Here is a 17143-nt window from a genome sequence, read left to right as displayed (position 1 = left end):
TTTAAAATCTCAACCTACTTCCCAATCCAGCACTCCCTCTCACTCTACTCTGATTCATTTTGTCCACAACACATATCATCATCCGAAATACTATATATATCTCATTTGTTTATCGTCTGTAAAGATCCAAGATGGCAGACTTTTTTGTTCCACTCACTGCTGGGTCTCTGGCACACACAACAGTGCCTGGCACATGAGAGATGCTCAGCACATTTCTGTTTAGCAGATGAACGGCTGCTGCCCATACAGGCCTGTGGGACGGAGACGGCGATGGGGCACTGGTCGAGCTTCATTCTCCAGGTGATCAAGCCCAGTACCCTGTCCTCCACTCGCAGCTGAGACAACTCTACGCCCATGGCAAATATCCAAAGTCAGCTGTGAAGACTGAAGCCGCAGCCAGAACTCCCCTGGAGGCATCAGAAGAGACTAGTTCTTACTGCTGCTGGTGCTTTTAAGGTCAAACAGACTAGGCACCATCACAAGCCAAACTCAAAAGGGAAACTTAGGATCCAACTGGCCCCTTCCCAGCAGCCACAGCCCACCATGCCACGGACATTTTGTTGAACCAAGAAGGGCAATGGTCTCTCCCTTTAGAGTTATAGAAGGAGATCTGGCTGGGGGAGCTCCAGGCCATTGTGCAAAGACCACTCCTAGGGGTCCAAGCCTCCTTCTGGAACACGTTGCTGCTCTTCCCCAGCACCTCATTTTCCAGCAGTAGGATGGGGGTGCCTGCCCTGCATTTTTGAATCCTCAGGATTCTCTGCCACTAGCTTCCAAAATAGAAAGGGCTGGGCCCTCTATGAAGGTCTGCCCCACACTGCCTACAATCAGGGGTTCTCTAGCAGGGTAGCCAGGACCCCCTCCCCACACTGTCAGACCCCAAGCTAATCTCTAGTATGGTTTTTCATATGCCGAGCCAAATTTGAAGACCACCTGAAGGTCTTCCCACACTCTTTGCATTTGAAGGGCCTCTCTCGAGTATGAAATCTCTTGTGGCTAATGAGTTGTGAGCTCTTGCTAAAAGTTTTCCCACACGTGGTACATTTGTGGCACTTTCCCCCAGTGGGTATATCCTGGAGTCCAGTGAGTCCGGAGTTCTGATCACAAGTTTTCTCACAATCTTCAAGAGGTTTCTTCTCCTCACTTGGTTTTAATTCCTGTAAACTCACCCCTGTATCCTGGCGAGAAGACAACCCAGCCACACTGCATTCAGACTGGGCCACTCTGGTGTGTTTTCTCTGATGAATACAGAGAGTATGTCTTCCAATGAAATCTTTCCCACACCACTGACATTTAAATGGTCTCTCTTTCGTGTGGTTTCTCTGATGATTAACAAGGCGATAATTTCTGTCGTAAGATTTCCCACACAGATTACATTTATAGCGTTTCTCTCCACTGTGTATTCCCTTATGATCTAAAAGACTTCTTTTACGTGTAAAGCTTTTCCCACATTCTTGGCACCAAAAAGGTTTTGCACCAGTGAGTATTTGTGACTGCAGATTTGGAGCATCTTCACTTTCATGGTACTCATACGGTTTCCCCAGAGAGTGAACCCTCTGATGTCGGGAGAGGTTAGAACTCCATCTGAAAGACTTCCCGCACTCCCTGCACTTATAAGGCTTCTCTCTGGTATGAACTCTCTGATGGATAAGGAGGAATGAGTGATTACGGAAGGCTTTGCCACACTGGCTGCATTTGTAGGGTTCCTCTGTGGTGTGACTGCTCTGAGGAACTTGGAATGCTCCGTCCTGACTAAACGATGGCACGTCCTCACTAAACGATGGCACGTCCTCAGGCTTTATTTCGACGGCATGCTGCCTCTTATGAACGATAAAGGCCGACTTATGAGGAAACTCTTCTGCACATTCACTGCATTGGTATGGTTTCTCGCCTGTGTGAATTCTCTGATGATCAATGAGAGCTTTCTTTTGATTAAAGGTCTTCCCACACTGCTGACACAAAAGAGCTTTCTCCACAGTGGGGGCACTCTGGGGCTGACTGTAGTTGGAGGTCTGCCTAAAGTCTTCTCTACATTTGTCTGGATCACAGACCTCCTCTTCCTGGTGCAGTCTCATGTGACGAGTGAAGTTTGACCTCCACCTAAATGTTTTCCTACATTTGATGCATTTATAGGGTTTCTCCTGGGTGTGAATCCTTTGATGTTCAAGAATATATGACTTACAGTGGAAGAATTTCCTACACTGGCTACAGTCAAAGAGTTTCTCCCCATTTTGGTCTCTCAAATGATGATCAAACCCTGAGCCACAAGAGAGAGCTTCCTCGTGCTGATAAGATTCAAGAAATTTCTGCTTAGCATGAATTTCCTGGTGCAGGCGGTAGGCAGACATGCGTCGGAAAGCTTTGTCACATAAACTGCATTTATAAGGTTTCAATCCAGTGTGAATTTTCTCATGTCGCACACGGTTCGAGCTCCACCTGAAGGCTTTCCCACAGGCCCTACATTTAAACGGCTTCTCTTGAGTGTGAAGTCGCTGATGACATGCAAGATGGGAGCTATGACTGAAGGTCTTCCCACAGTCACTGCACGTATACAATGTCCCCACCATGTGAAGATTCTGCCCGTGTTGGTGATGAGAACTAAGGCTGAAGTCCTTCCCGTGCGCATCCTTTGCCTTCCCTTTCAGTCCAGCGTGAATTCTCTGATGTAGGCTAAACCCCCCAATCACGCGTCTGAGCCCTTTCCCATATTCCTTGTAATCACAGTGGTATGAACTCCCTCTGAAGTGTTTGCCATAGCCATGTTTAAGGGACTGCTTTTTTCTGGGTCCTCTCAAACATGTAATATGTTTTAGATGAAGACTATTACTTCTTCCCGATTCTTCACAGTCTTTTCCTGTCCCGTAGCTGGAATTGGTCTCTTCTTTCTTAACTGTCACTTGTATGGGGTTTCCACATTGCTCCTTTAACCTGCTCTTCTGTGCAAAAGGTTCTCTGAGCCCTGTTCCCTCAGAAATATTTGCTGCACCATGACATCCTGATGGCATAGCTTCTTCCAAAGGTTCATGTTTTAAGATGAACTTGTCTGTTTTCACATGGAGCTCATTTCCTGACACAAATAAAACAGAAGAGAATGTACTCTTGGGAGTTCCCTGGTGGCCTAGTGGTTAGGATTCTGGGCTTTCACTGCCGTGGCCTGGGTTCAATCCCTGTTCAGGGAACTGAGATCCCAGAAGCCACTAGGTGTGGCCAAAAAGAAAAAAAAGGGGGGGCTTCCCTGGTGGCGCAGTGGTTGAGAGTCCGCCTGCCGATGCAGGGGACGTGGGTTCGTGCCCCGGTCCGGGAGGATCCCACGTGCCGCGGAGCGGCTGGGCCCGTGAACCATGGCCGCTGGGCCTGCGCGTCCGGAGCCTGTGCTCCGCAGCGGGAGAGGCCACAGCGGTGAGAGGCCCGCGTACCGCAAAAAAAAAAAAAAAAAAAAAGGGAAAGAGAATGTTCTCTTTTCCCATACTTGGAACTGCAGAAAGCACCAAGGAACCAAAAAATGTCATGAACTTAGGTGGTGAGGCTTTTGCCTGACTGCCAATACCTTTACAAAATAGTCAGGGATAAGGCAAAATATGGAAGAGTATTCCAGACGACAGGAAAGGGAGAGGAGAAGCAAGACGGGTACGGCAGCTAGCTGTACACATCCAGTGAAAAACAAAAAGGGTTGAGAAGCAGGTGTTAAACAGCAAGAGAGGGGAGAGGAATCATGACACAGAGCATGATAGGAAGGTCTCCAAGAGCTGAGAGGTGGGGCTCCTAGGAGGACTGGCTGCAAGGGCTAGAGGTCAAGCCTACCACGGGGGAAGGACCAAGCAAAGAGGAGCAGCAGGAGTGGGATGAGGGTTCCTAGGAGCGGGAAGGGGAGAGCAGCACAGGGCTGAGGAGGAGCATCAGTGAACTGACAAGGACAGTGAAGCCCTCAGTGGGCAAGAGCTGTTACTGAGAGCGCTGCTGGGGAAGGGGCATGACCAGAAACCAATGTCTAATAGGCCGGTCTGGAGGGGAGAAGCCCAGGCACCCAGTACTTCTTAGCAACACTGCTAAGGATCTTCCTTCCAGTAAACAATGGAGTAAGTTCCCCATGATTTTCTTAGTATAAAAGACCTTAAGAAAGAGGAGAGCAGATGCAGGAGGAGCAAGACCTGGTCAGTTCTCTGGAACTCACCTGCAGGGGCAGCACTTGGACTCCCCTTAGGATGAGCTCCCTGGACATTCAAGCCCCACGGCTCCCTTGCCTCCAACCAGGAGATCAGAGCAGGTTTGGTGAATGGCCCCACTGCAGAAGAGAAGAAAATGGGATGTGAATGGAAGGTAGATGAATCATACAGAACTACTCTCCAGGACCCTCTCAGGCCTGAGCTCCTGGTAGGGAGGAGGGAAAGCCAGGGAGGCAGGTGGAGGAAGTTAGGACAGGAGGCCTAGACAGGAATTTCTGACAGCTCTGAGCAGAGACAAGAGAGGCTGAGAGAAAGGATCGCTAGCATTCTCCAGAGCCACATGACAAGTCAACTAGTTACATCAGCCAACTTATTTTGGATGCCTAAATGGACTAGGAACTTGACACATATGACTTTTAATCTTTATATTAACTTAGCATGACAGGCATTAAGATTAAGTGATTTGGTTAGTAGTTAGAGAGACCAGGACCTAAACCCAGGTCAGGCCCCTTTCTATGCACCATAATGAAAACTAAGAAGGCAGAAGTAGAGGTAGGTAGAAGCATGGGGATATCAATGCCTTACCCAAAGAAGTTACGTTCCCATAATTCTCTAGCATCACATCCCTGTATAGGTTCCTCTGAGAAGCGTCCAGCCATCCCCACTCATCCTGGGAAAAGGTCACCTCCACATCCTTGAAAGTCACAGCCTCCTGAAAAAACACGGTCCTATGCCTTAGAGCCAGTCCACAACTCCCAGCTTTTAGGAGGGGGCAGGGGAATGAGGCTGGCTCTGAGTTGAGTACAGGATGGATCTGATAAAGGGGAAAGAGAAGATCATCACCCAGCAGAAGAGCTCTGGGCTCCTGGGGGATAATCTGGTCTCTGGGACATGCGTCTCGGGATGTGAGGTCACTGGACCGAAAGACACAGGACAGGCGGGAGCTACAGCTACCCCATGAGGCAGCAACGGTGGGACATCAGGAAGGACCGAAGGTTCTGTGGCTCACCTGAGGCTGGACTGTCACCAGGTCTCCTGAACATCCCTCTCTCTGGGAAAGGGCAGAAACCTGTGCAGCAGGAGGATCTGAAGAAGAAAGAGTCATGAGAGAGGGCAGCCCAGCTCTGGTATCCCACTGAGAAGCCCACTCTTCCCCCCACGTGGAGGACTCCCGGGCCCACAGGCAGGTATGGACTGTTTTAAACACCCATTTCACATTTCCCCGGTGTCTGCTGGGGTCAGGAAGTGGGGGGTACAATGGGAGGAGAAGGTAGGTAGACATGGGTCACAGGATAGAAAGGACACAGAGCTCAAGGCCAGGACAGAAGGGATTCTCCTGAGAGGACAGAGGGTGAAAAGACAACGTTATAGGAAATTTGGGAAGTGTGGCATAGGCTGGGGTCTTAGAGCCAGGCGGCAAGTACCGGGTTGCCCAGCCAGGAAGTCACGCACTCCTATTTCATAGGGAGGCTGCAGGTGGTCCCCCAGAGCTGAGCCGCTCCTGAGAGGTGAAGCAGGGGGCCATATCTGTGCGGCTTGCAGGGCTCCTGTGCCCATCCAATGCACATCTGGGCTCTGGGCAAGGGCTGGGTCCTGGCAAGAAGAAAATGTTGTGAGAGGATCCTCGTGGGAATCAGAAAGCAAACTCACAGAACTGGCCACATGGCCAATCTCTAAAAGGTAGAGGCCCAGGGAGCGGTGAGCTAGGTCCTTTATTACCTACAGGTAGAGGGAAAAGGAGGAATAGAAAGCCCAGGGAGGATCCCCTCACCCCTCCACCTCCCTGGGCTCTAAAGCGGGCCATGGGGAGACAGGTGAAGCCAGATTCCTGCCTGACACAGGAAAGCAAATGGCAAGTCAGTGACAGCACTGCTGTCAGGCCTCAGGTGCTGCAGGATACCTCCCCACTAGCCCTCAGTCCCCACCCCTGGCCAGGAACTTAGAAATAAGAAATTTATCCCTGAGAGTTAAACTGATAATGGTTCACAGCAGAGATGCAGTCAGATAACATCTATCAAGTTTCGGGCACTGCTCTAGGTAATGATATGCAAAGTGACCTCGAAGAGGCAGGAAGGCTCCCAGACTATAAACCTGACTAAAATAGCAACACCACTAGAGAGACAATGCTAACTGTGAGGGTCAGCTATGGAATCACAGAAGAAAAAGTCTCAGGTGCAAAAACAGGGAGGTACCCATCCAAGCAGAGACCTGGAGAAAGGTGGTCTCTGTGCTGGGACTTCAAACAGTCTTGGTCTCTGGAGGCAAGGCTATCCCTGATGCAAAAGTGAGTATAGGAAGCTACAGCCAGTGAACTTCAGGTTTTTCTGGCCCTGTGGCCAAGACATTCTCTACACTGATATGGACGAATCTTAGCCTGAGGCCATTAAGTACCTAATACCGAGCTATAGACTGAAAAAGATAAAGTGATCACAGCAATTTATCTCCTGTTCCTCCCAAATCCTACCAAAGGGAGAATAAAGAAAAAATAACAATATGGAAGCATAGACAAATGAGTTTAAGGACAAACTTTCTCAGGCCCCTGTTTCTCAAATTTTGGTAATTTTGATAAACTATAATTTATATGCATCTTGAGCATTTCTGTTCATTTTTTAGAATCTGGTAGGCTTTTTTCCAGGCTCTGTTTTTTGTTTTCTAATTTCTAACTAGCTTTCAACCAGGTAGGCCCTTTCCGCTCGTTTGGCAATGTTTTCATGGATTTTTAAACCACACACCTAGCTCTCGACTGACTTGAATATACCCAAGCCACAATTTTGTACCTACTATGTACCTTATTTGCTTTAAAAGTTATCTTTAGGTCATTTTGAACAACTCATGGTTTTGGTAAAAATTATAAATGTTCTTTTAGATTTTAAAAAATAGTACCCAATGTTGGGCAAAAGGTTTTCTTGTTTAATATTTGTTATCATTTATTGCTGGTAGACAATGTTCAATGTTTTAATTGATTTAATTTTTATATTAAATTTAGAGGAGAAGTATGTCAAATGTTTCAGAAATCTTAAAAGTAACTTTCATTTATGCATGAATCATACATGTAGAATTACACATACTTTATAAAATTTTTTAAAAGCCTACAAAAATGATAAATGCTCTTTAAAAAAAAAAAAACCTCAAAGGTATGGAGAAGTATTGAGAGGCTGGCCTGAGTGGGGCAGAGGGGCACACAGAGTGCTCTTTAACTGACCCACTGCTCTACTGCCTGCACTGGGACTGTCAGCTCTGTTTCCTAGCACCAAGCCCAGGGCTGGGCACATGGTAGGCACTCAAATATGTAACGAACAAATTCTCACCGTTAGATCAGTTTTCCATTTTGTTTTCAAAAACTGAGGCTCTGAAGGTACCACAATGTTGGCAAGAACACCAAGGTTGTGGAATGCAGTCTAAAATTGTGATCTTCCAATTTCCTAGCCCTGGGCTGCCCCTCACCACTCTTCTTCCCCATCTCCCCCGCAAAGAACAAATCCTCAAAAGTTTACTGAGAAAGAAGTAACATGGTTTGTGTAGACTGCTCTTCTAGGTCTCAAGATGTACTTAGAAGCCAAGGATCCTGACACTAATTCCCCCATGTACGAGCAAGAGATACCACCCCCACTTTACAGGTTAGTACAAGTCAAGTTAGGTATGTGGAGATGTACTTTATGCACTGTTAAGTCAATGTGTCCAAAACCTCATTACTGTTTATGGATACTTGCAGACCCTCTTCTTCCTGGAGCTTATATTCCTCTGGGAAAGAGGGAAGGGCTGCCTGCTAAATGGTCCTTTGCTTAGGGTCGAGTTCTTAGCTGCTCAGGTGCCATGGGAATGAGAAGGGAAGACCTCCCCTGAATTCTTCCGTGTTGAAGGTTCAGAGGCCCACCCCCCCACCCACAAGCAGGCTCACGAGCAGGCAGAGTTCACTGGGCACCACACGCTTGCTCACACTCACCCTCCATGGTGTCCCATAGAAGTCCCTCTGTAGCTCTTCCAGCAAGGCCACAACGTCCCCACCACTCTCAGGGTGATGCAGCTGCACCCAGGTCCGAAGCTCCCCTGGCAGGATGCTCAGGAACTGCTCCAGGACCAGCAGCTCCAGAATCTGGGCCTTTGAAAGAACATCTGGCCTCAGCCACCAGCGGCAGAGCTCCCGGAGCCGGTTCAGAGTCTCTAGAGGCCCAGAAGACTCATGGTAGCGAAGCTGTCTGAAGAGCTGGCGGAACAGCTCCTGGCCAGGACGATTGAGTGTCTGTGGTCTGGCAGCTGGCACTGAAGTGTAGCTTTCATCCTCTTCTTCCTTCTTTATCATCTGAAGGCGTCCTCGCTCCCTTGAAGCCTTGGCCTGAGCTGGATGGACAGCATACCACCTGCCTGGAGGCATCACTCCTGTTCAAGGTCTACCCACCAGAGTGCAAGCAAGTCTGCGTTAGTTGTATGTATCACTGCTGGGCCCTCGGGAGTATCTTTTCAGCACTGCTGGGGACAATGCCATTTGCTGGGACATCAGAAGTCGCTGGCAAGAGACTGAAATAACCAACATTACTGTTCAGGAGGGATGTGAGAAGGATGGTGCAAAGTAGATGCTGTTAGTTAGGATCATCTTTAGATTTCTGAGAAAAGGACTCATGAACATTTGCACAGTGGAGCCTGTCAGGATCAAGCAGACCAGGAAAAGGGATCATATTTGTGGTTACCAGAGGCAGGGCTCGCGGGTACTAGATGAAGGCAGTCAAAGGTACAAAATTCCAGTTATAAGATAAATAAGTACTAGGGATGTAATGTACAACTTGATAAATATAATTAACACTGTTGTACATTATATATAAAAATTGTTAAGATGAAAATCCTAAGAATTTTCATCACAAGAAAAAAATTTTTTTTTACAAGAAAAAATTTTTTTCTATTTCTTTAATTTTGTATCTAAATGAGATGGATGTTCACTAAACTTATTGTGATAATCATTTCATGATGTATGTAAGTCAAATCATTATGCTGTCCACATTAAACTTATACAGTGTTGTATACCAATTATATCTCAAAAAAACTAGAAGAAAATTTTTTTTACTTTAAAAAAAAATCAGTGGTATTTCTACATAGTAAAAATGAACAAACCAAAAATAAAATTAAGAAAACAATTCCATCTACAATCACATGAAAAAGAATAAAATACTTAGGAATGAATTTAACAAAATAAGAACAAAACTTATACTATGAAAACTACAAAACACTGTTAGAAGAAATTAAAACTTTAAATAAATGGAAAGACATTCGTTGTTCACGGATCAGAAGACAAAACATTGTTAAGATGACAATACTGTCCAAATTTATCCATAGATTCAAAAAAATCCCTATCAGAATCCCAGTTGGCTTCTTTGTAGAAATTGAAAAGCTGATCCTAACATATGGAAACTCAAGAGACCCACATAATACACAACACAATCTTGAAAAAGAATAAGCTGGAAGAGAGGGAAGAGATCAAGATGGCAGAGTAGAAAAAAGATGGCAGAGTAGGAGGACAATGAGCTCACATCCCCAAGAACACATCAAAAATACATCTATGGGACTTCCCTGGTGGTCCAGTGGCTAAGACTCTGAGCTCCCAATGCAGGGGGCCCAGGTTCAATCCCTGGTCAGGGAACTAGATACCACCTGCTGCAACCAAGAGTTCACTTGCTGCAACTAAAAGATCCCACATGCCACAATCGAAGATCCCACACTAGGCAATTAAGACCTGGTACAGCCAAATAAATAAATAAATATTTTTTTAAAAAACACATCTCCATGTGGAGCAATTCTTACTAAAAACAAGCTGGAGATGGGCAGAAAAACTCTTCTACAACCAAGGCTATAAAGAAAGATCCACAAGGAGTAGGGCAGGAAGAGAGGAGAAGAAATTATGTTGGGACCTAAGCCGAGAGGAGGGGACACAGAAGAGGGGGATAATCATGGGCTCACAGATCCTCACTGGGGAATGAGGGGTTCAAACCACATATTGGGCACCCCAGATCTGGAGTCCAACACCAGGAAGACGAGTCCCCTTGGCTGCTTTGAAAACCAGTGGGACTTACAGGAGGGCTCCACTCGTGAACAGCATGCACACTGCCGGAAACAAAGTAAAGGAAGTAAAGGAAGCAGACTGAAACCACCCGGGGCACTGGCTGGTTTCCTGCGACCACCCCAGCAAGCAACCTGGCCCACAGCAAGCACCCACTCCAGTCCCTCTAACTCTGGTGTAGCTCCCCACTAGGGTGAAGGCTGCCATTGCTAAGGAGAGTGCACACTTGGGCAACAGACCTGACACTGCATCTGAGGGTGGCTATTGCTGGAGATGCAGAGGCAGCAGACTGGGCAAGGGTGGCAAGGGTGCCAGTCCTGGGAGGGAGGAGAGCACATACTTAAAAGAAACAGAACAGGCTTGGACCCGATCCTCAGGGCTTTTGCTCCAGCAACTTGAGACACACCCTTGCTCCCAATAGGGTGGTGTTGGCTATTGAGCATAGGAGAAGCTCTGGCTCACACCTGGCTCTAGCTCTAACCCCTCCATCTCCAGCCCCACCTCCCACTAAGGTGAGAGCTGTGAGCACACCCTGGGGGAAGGTGTGACTCATGCTCACGTCAGATCCAGTTCTCGCACCAAAGCCACTGGGCACACACAGATTGTATAGGAATGCTCTCACGCAAGGACACCCCTTCAAGATTGGGACAGGTAACTTGTTTCACCTAATTTCACAGAAACACAAAAAGTTAAGTAAAATGAGAAGACAGAAGAGTCTGTCTCACATGAAAGAACCAGATAAATCCCCTGAAAAAAAAAACTAATGAAAGAGAAATAAATAATTTAGCAGATAGAGAGTTCTAAGCATCAGTAATAAGAATGGTAACTAAATTAGGGAAAAGAATAGATAAACACAGTGAGAATTTTAAAAAGGAACTAGAAAATGTACAAAAGAACCAGTCAGTAATGAAAAATACAATAACTGAAATGAAAAACACACTAGGAGGAATTAACAGCAGACTAGCTGATAGAAAGGAATGCACAAGTGATCTGGAAGGTAGAATAATAGAAATCACCCAATCAGAACAGCAAAGAAAAAACCAGATTTTTTTTTAAAAATGAGAACAGTTTTAGAGACCTCTGAAACAATATCAAGCATATCAACATTCACATTATAGGGGTTCCAGGAGAAGAGACAGAAAAAAGGATTGAAAAGGTATCTGATGAAATTATGACTGAAAACTTCCCGAACCTGAAGAAGGAAGCAGATATCCAGGTACAGGAAGTTCAGAGAGTCCCAAACAAGATGAACCCAAAGAGACCCACACCAAGAAATGTTATAATTAAAATGGCAAAAATGAAGGATAAAGAGAATTCTAAAGGCAGCAAGAGAAAAACAAAGAGTCATATATACAGGAACCCCTATAAGGCTATCAGCAAATTTTTCTGCAGAAACTTTGCATGCCAGAGGGGAGTGGCATGATATATTTACAGTATTAAAGGGGAAAAACCTACAACCTAGTACACTTTAACCAACAAGGTTATCATTCAGAATTGATGGAAAGATAAAGAACTTCTCACACAAGCAAAAAACTAAAAGAGTTCATCAATACTAAACAGGCCCTAAAAGAAATGTTAAAGAGTCTTCTCTAAGTGGAAAAGAATAGGCTACAATAAAAAGTAAAAATTTATAGGAAAGGGGACTTCCCTGGTGGTGCAGTGGTTAAGAATCCACCTGCCAATGCAGGGGACATGGGTTCGAGCCCTGGCCCAGGAAGATCCCACATGCCGCGGAGCAACTAAGCCCGTGCACCACAATTACTGAGCCTGTGCTCTAGAGCCCATGAACCACAACCACTGAGCCCATGTGCTACAACTACTGAAGCCCACATGCCTAGAGCCCGTGCCCCACAACAAGAGAAGTTACAGCAATGAGAAGCCCGGGCACTGCAACAAAGAGTAGTCCCCACTCACCACAACTAGAGAAAGGCTGTGCGCAGCAACGAAGACCCAATGCAGCCAAAAATAAATAAATTTTAAAATACATATATAGGAAAGGAAAAACCCCACTAGTAAAGGCAAATATATAGTAAAGGCTGAGGATCAACCACTTAAATAAGCTAGCACAAAGATTAAAAGACAAAAATTGTAAAATCAACTGTAACTACAGTAAACAGTTAAGGGAGAAACATGGATGTAAAATATGAAATCAAAAACAAAATGTGGGGGAGGGGAATGAAAAATATAAATCGTTTAGAATGTATTTTGAACTTAAATGATTATCAGTTTAAAACAAGTAGATATAGTTACAGGTCAACATATATGAACCCCATGATAACCACAAATCAATAAACTATAATAGATATACAAATACTAGAAAGAAAGGAACACAAGAATACTACTAAAGAAAATCATCAAACCACAAAGGAAGAAATGAACAGAAGAATAGAACAAAGAAGAACTATAAAAAACAAGAAAACAAGTTAACAAAATGGCAAAAAGTATATACTTATCAATAATCACTTTAAATGTCAATGGACTAAATGCTCCAATCGAAAGACAAAAGGTGGCTAATTGAATATAAAAACAAGATCCATCTATATGCTGCCTATAAGAGACTCATTTCACAGCTAAAGACACCACAGACTGAAAATGAGGGGATGGAAAAAGATATTTCAAGCAAGTGGAGACGACAAGAAAGCTGAGGCAGCTATACTCATATCAGACAAAGTAGACTTTAAAACAATGTCTATAACGAATGACAAAGACGGACATTACACAATAATAAAGGAAATCAATACAAGAAGAAGATATGTGGGAATTACCTGGCAGTCCAGTGGTTAGGACTTTCACTGCCGATGGCGTGGGTTCAATCCCTGGTCAGGAAACTACAATCACGCAAGCCACACGGCGCAGCCAAAAAAAAAAAAAAGATATAACATTCATTCGTTAACATATATGTACCCAATATATGACCACCTAAATACAAAAAGCAAATATTAACAGACATAAAGGGAGAAATTGACAGTAATACAATAACAGTAGGGGACTTTAACACCCCACTTACATCAATGGGCAGATCATCTAGACATAAAATCAACAAAGAGTGGTATTAAATGACACATTAGACCAACTGGACTTAATAGATATCTATAGTACATTCCATCAAAACCAACACAATACACATTCTTTTCAAGTGTACATGGAACATTCTCCAGGATAGATCACATGCTAAACCACGAAACACTCTTAACAAATTTAAGAGGACAGAAAGTATATCAAGCATTTTTTCCAATCACAATGATATGAAACTAGAAATCAATTACAAGAAGAAAAATGGGAAAAATACAAACATGTGGAGACTAAACATGCTACTAAAAAACCAATGGGTCAAAGAAGAAATCAAAGAGAACATCTGAAAGTACCTTGAGACAAATAAAAATAAAAACACAACTTTCCGAAATCTATGAGACACAGATAAAGCAGTTGTTTATAGCAATACAGGCCTATCTCAAGAAACAAGAAAAATCTCAAACAACCAAACTTACCATCTAAAGGAATTAGAAAAAGAAGAATAAATGAAGCCCAAAATCAGCAGAAGAAAAGAAATAATAATAAAGACCAGAGAGAAAATAAATAAAATTGAGATTTAAAACAACAGAAAAGATCAATAAAACTAAGAACTGTCTGGGTTTTTTTTTGAAAAGATAAACAAAACTGATAAGCCTTTAACCAGGCTCTTTAACAAAAAAAGGGAAAAGACCCAAGAAAACAAAATAATAAATGAAAGAGGAGAAACTACAACCGATATCACAGAGATGCAAAAAAATCCTAAGAGAATACTACAAAAAGTTACATGCCAACAAACTGGACAACCTAGAAGAAATGGATAAATTTCTAGAAACCTACACTCTTCCAAGGCTGAATCATAAACAGACAATCTGAACAAACCAATCGCTAGTAGTGAAATTAAATTAGAAATCAAAAAACTCCCAACAAACAAAATCTCGGGACTGGATGACTTCACAGGGGAATTCTACCAAACATATAAAGAAGAGCTAATACCTATTCCTCTCAAACTTTTGAAGAGGAGAGAACACTCCCAAATTCATTGTACAATGCCAACATTACCCTGATACCAAAACCAGACAAAGACACTACCAAAAAGGGAAAATTACAGGCCAGTATCTCTGATGAACCTAGACACAAAAATCCTCAACAAAATATGAGCAAACCAAATTCAACAATATATAAAAAGGATCACACACCATGATCAAATGGGATTTATTCCAGGGATGCAAGGATGGCTCAACATCCGTAAATCAATAAATGAGATACACCACATTAACAAAATAAAGAATAAAAACCACATGATCTCAATAGATGCAGAAACAGCATCTGACAAAATTTAAATCCATTCATGATAAAAATTCCCTTCAAAGTTGGCTTACAGGGAAATATCTCAACATAACAAAGGCCATTTATGACATACCCAGAGCTAACGCCATAGGATAAAAAGCTCAAAGTTTTCCCTCGAAAATCAGGAACAAGACAAGGATGCCCACTCTTGCCACTTTTACTTAACATGGTATTGGAAATCCTAGCCACAGTAATCAGACAAGAAAAAAAAATAAAAGGCAACCAAACTGGAAGGGAAGAAGTAAAAATGTCCCTATTTGCAGATGACATAATACTATATATAGAAAACCCTAAAGTCTCCAAAGCTTCCACCAAAAAACTGTTAGACTAAATTAATTCAGTAAGATTGCAGGATACAAGATTAATATATACAAATCTATTGCTTTTCTATTTACTTGTAATGAAGAATCAGAAAGAAAATGCAAGAAAACAACCTTACTTAAAATTGCATCAAAAGGAATAAAATACCTAGGAATAAACTTATCCAAGGAGGTGAAAGACCTATATACTCTGAAAACTATAAAACATTATTGAGGAACTTCCCTGGTGGTGCAGTGATTAAGAATCCGCCTGCCAATGCAGGTGACACGGGTTCAAGCCCTGGTCTGGGAAGATCCCACATGCTGTGGAGCAACTAAGCCCATGCAACACAACTACTGAGCCTGCACTCCAGAGCCCGCGTGCCACAACTACTGAAGCCCTGCGTGCCTAGAGCCCATGCTCCACAACACGAGAAGCCATTGCAATGAGAAGCCCGTGCACCACAACAAAGAGTAGCCCCCACTCGCCACAACTAGAGAAAGCCTGCACACAGCAACAAAGACCCAACACAGCCAGTAAATTAATTAATTAAAAAAAACATTATTGAAGAAAACTGAAGATGAAACAAAGAATGGAAAGAAATCCTGTGGTTATGGATTGGAAGAATTAATATTATTAAAATGTCCATACTACCTAAAGCAAGCTACAGATTTAATGCAATCCCTATTAAAAAACCCACAGCATTTTTCAGAGAACTAAAACAAATAATTCTAAAATTTATATGAAACCACAGAAGATCCCAAATAGCTAAGGTGATCTTGAGAAAAAAGAACAAAGTTGGAGATATGCTCCTTGACTTAAGAGTACACTACAAAGCTACAGTAATCAAAACAGTATGGTGCTGCACATGTGTGCACACACATACACATACAAGACACATAAATCAGTGGAACAGAATAGAGAGTCCAGAAATAAACCCACACATTTATGATCAAATAATCTACGGCAAAGGAGGCAAGAATATACAATGTAAAAAAAGACAGTCTCTTCAATAAGTGGTGCTGGGAAAACTGGACAGCTACATGTAGAAGAATGAAAATTAGAACATTTTCTCACACCATACACAATAATAAACTCAAAATGAAGTAAAGATTAAACTCAAAATGGATTAATGACCTAAATGTTAAGATCAGAAACCATAAATCTCCTTGAAGAAAACATAGGAAGAACACTCTTTGACATAAATCATTGCAATATTTTTTTGGATCTGTCTCCTAAGGCAAAGGAAACAAAAGCAAAAATAAACAAATGGTACCTAATTAAACATAGAAGCTTTTGCACAGCAAAGGAAACCACTGACAAAATGAAAAGAGAATCTACTGAATGGAAGAAAATATTTGCAAACGATATTACCGATAAAGGGTTAAAATCCAAAATATATAAACAGCTCACACAACTCAATGTCAAAAAAACAAACAACCAAACTAAAAAATGGGCAGAAACCCTGAATAGGCATTTTTCCAAAGAAGACATATAGACAGCCAACAGGCCCATGAAAAGATGTTCAACACTGCTAATCATCAGAAAAATGCAAATCAAAGCCACAATGAGATATCACCTCACATGTCAGAATGGTTATCATCAAAAAGATCACAAATAACAAATGTTGGTGAGGATGTGGAACCCTAGTACACTGTTAGTGGGAATGTAAATTCGTGCAGCCACCATGGAAAACAGTATGAAGGTTCCTCAGAAAACTAAAAATAGAACCATCATATAATCCAGCAATTCCACTCCTGGGTATATACCCAAAGAAAACAAAAACACTAATTTGAAAAGATACATGCACCTCCGTGCTTATAAAACCATTATGTACAACAGCCAAGACATGGAAGCAACCTAAGTGTCCATCAACAAATGAATGGATAAAGAAGATGTGGAATATTGCTCAGCCATAAATAAGAATGAAATTTTGCCATTTGCAACATGGTTGGACCTGGAGGGTATTATGCTTAGTGAAATAAATCAGAAAAAGAAAGACAAATACTGTATGTTATCACTTAAATATGCAATCTAAAAAATGAAACAGGGACTTCCCTGGCAGTCCAGTGGTTAAGACTCCGAGCTTCCAATGCAGGGGGCGTGGGTTCGATCCCTGGTAAGGGAACTAAGATCCCACATGCCGTGTGGCATGGCCAAATAAATTAATTAATTAAAATTTAACATGAAACAAACAAATGAATATAACAAAACAGAAACAGAGAAAACATTTGTGGTTACCAATGGGGAGAGGGAAGGGAGGAGGGGCACGACA

At 43.0% G+C, this 17143-nt stretch overlaps 1 protein-coding gene across 4 annotated transcripts in view; it reads right to left on the bottom strand.

The window, feature by feature from the left end:
• Nucleotides 1-282: 282 nt before the first annotated feature.
• Nucleotides 283-17143, bottom strand: part of ZNF445 (zinc finger protein 445) — a 29164-nt gene continuing 12303 nt past the window's right edge. For 3 of the 4 annotated variants that reach the window (XM_082663273.1, XM_082663274.1, XM_082663275.1), the window contains 7 exons: nucleotides 12975-13037; nucleotides 8107-8678; nucleotides 5588-5756; nucleotides 5173-5249; nucleotides 4749-4875; nucleotides 4172-4282; nucleotides 283-3067 (listed from right to left, as the gene is read on the bottom strand). In XM_082663273.1, the coding sequence (XP_082519399.1) occupies nucleotides 885-3067; nucleotides 4172-4282; nucleotides 4749-4875; nucleotides 5173-5249; nucleotides 5588-5756; nucleotides 8107-8535 (3096 nt within the window). In that variant the 5' untranslated portion in view covers nucleotides 8536-8678; nucleotides 12975-13037 and the 3' untranslated portion in view covers nucleotides 283-884. The remainder of the gene's footprint in view (nucleotides 3068-4171; nucleotides 4283-4748; nucleotides 4876-5172; nucleotides 5250-5587; nucleotides 5757-8106; nucleotides 8679-12974; nucleotides 13038-17143) is intronic. The other variant, XM_082663276.1, reaches the window with a different exon arrangement.

Source organism: Grampus griseus, assembly GCF_964374135.1.
Source record: "Grampus griseus genome assembly, chromosome: 10".
NCBI lineage: Eukaryota > Metazoa > Chordata > Mammalia > Artiodactyla > Delphinidae > Grampus > Grampus griseus.
The sequence above is the reverse complement of the archived record's forward strand: the minus strand, read 5'-3'. Positions and strand labels throughout refer to the sequence as shown.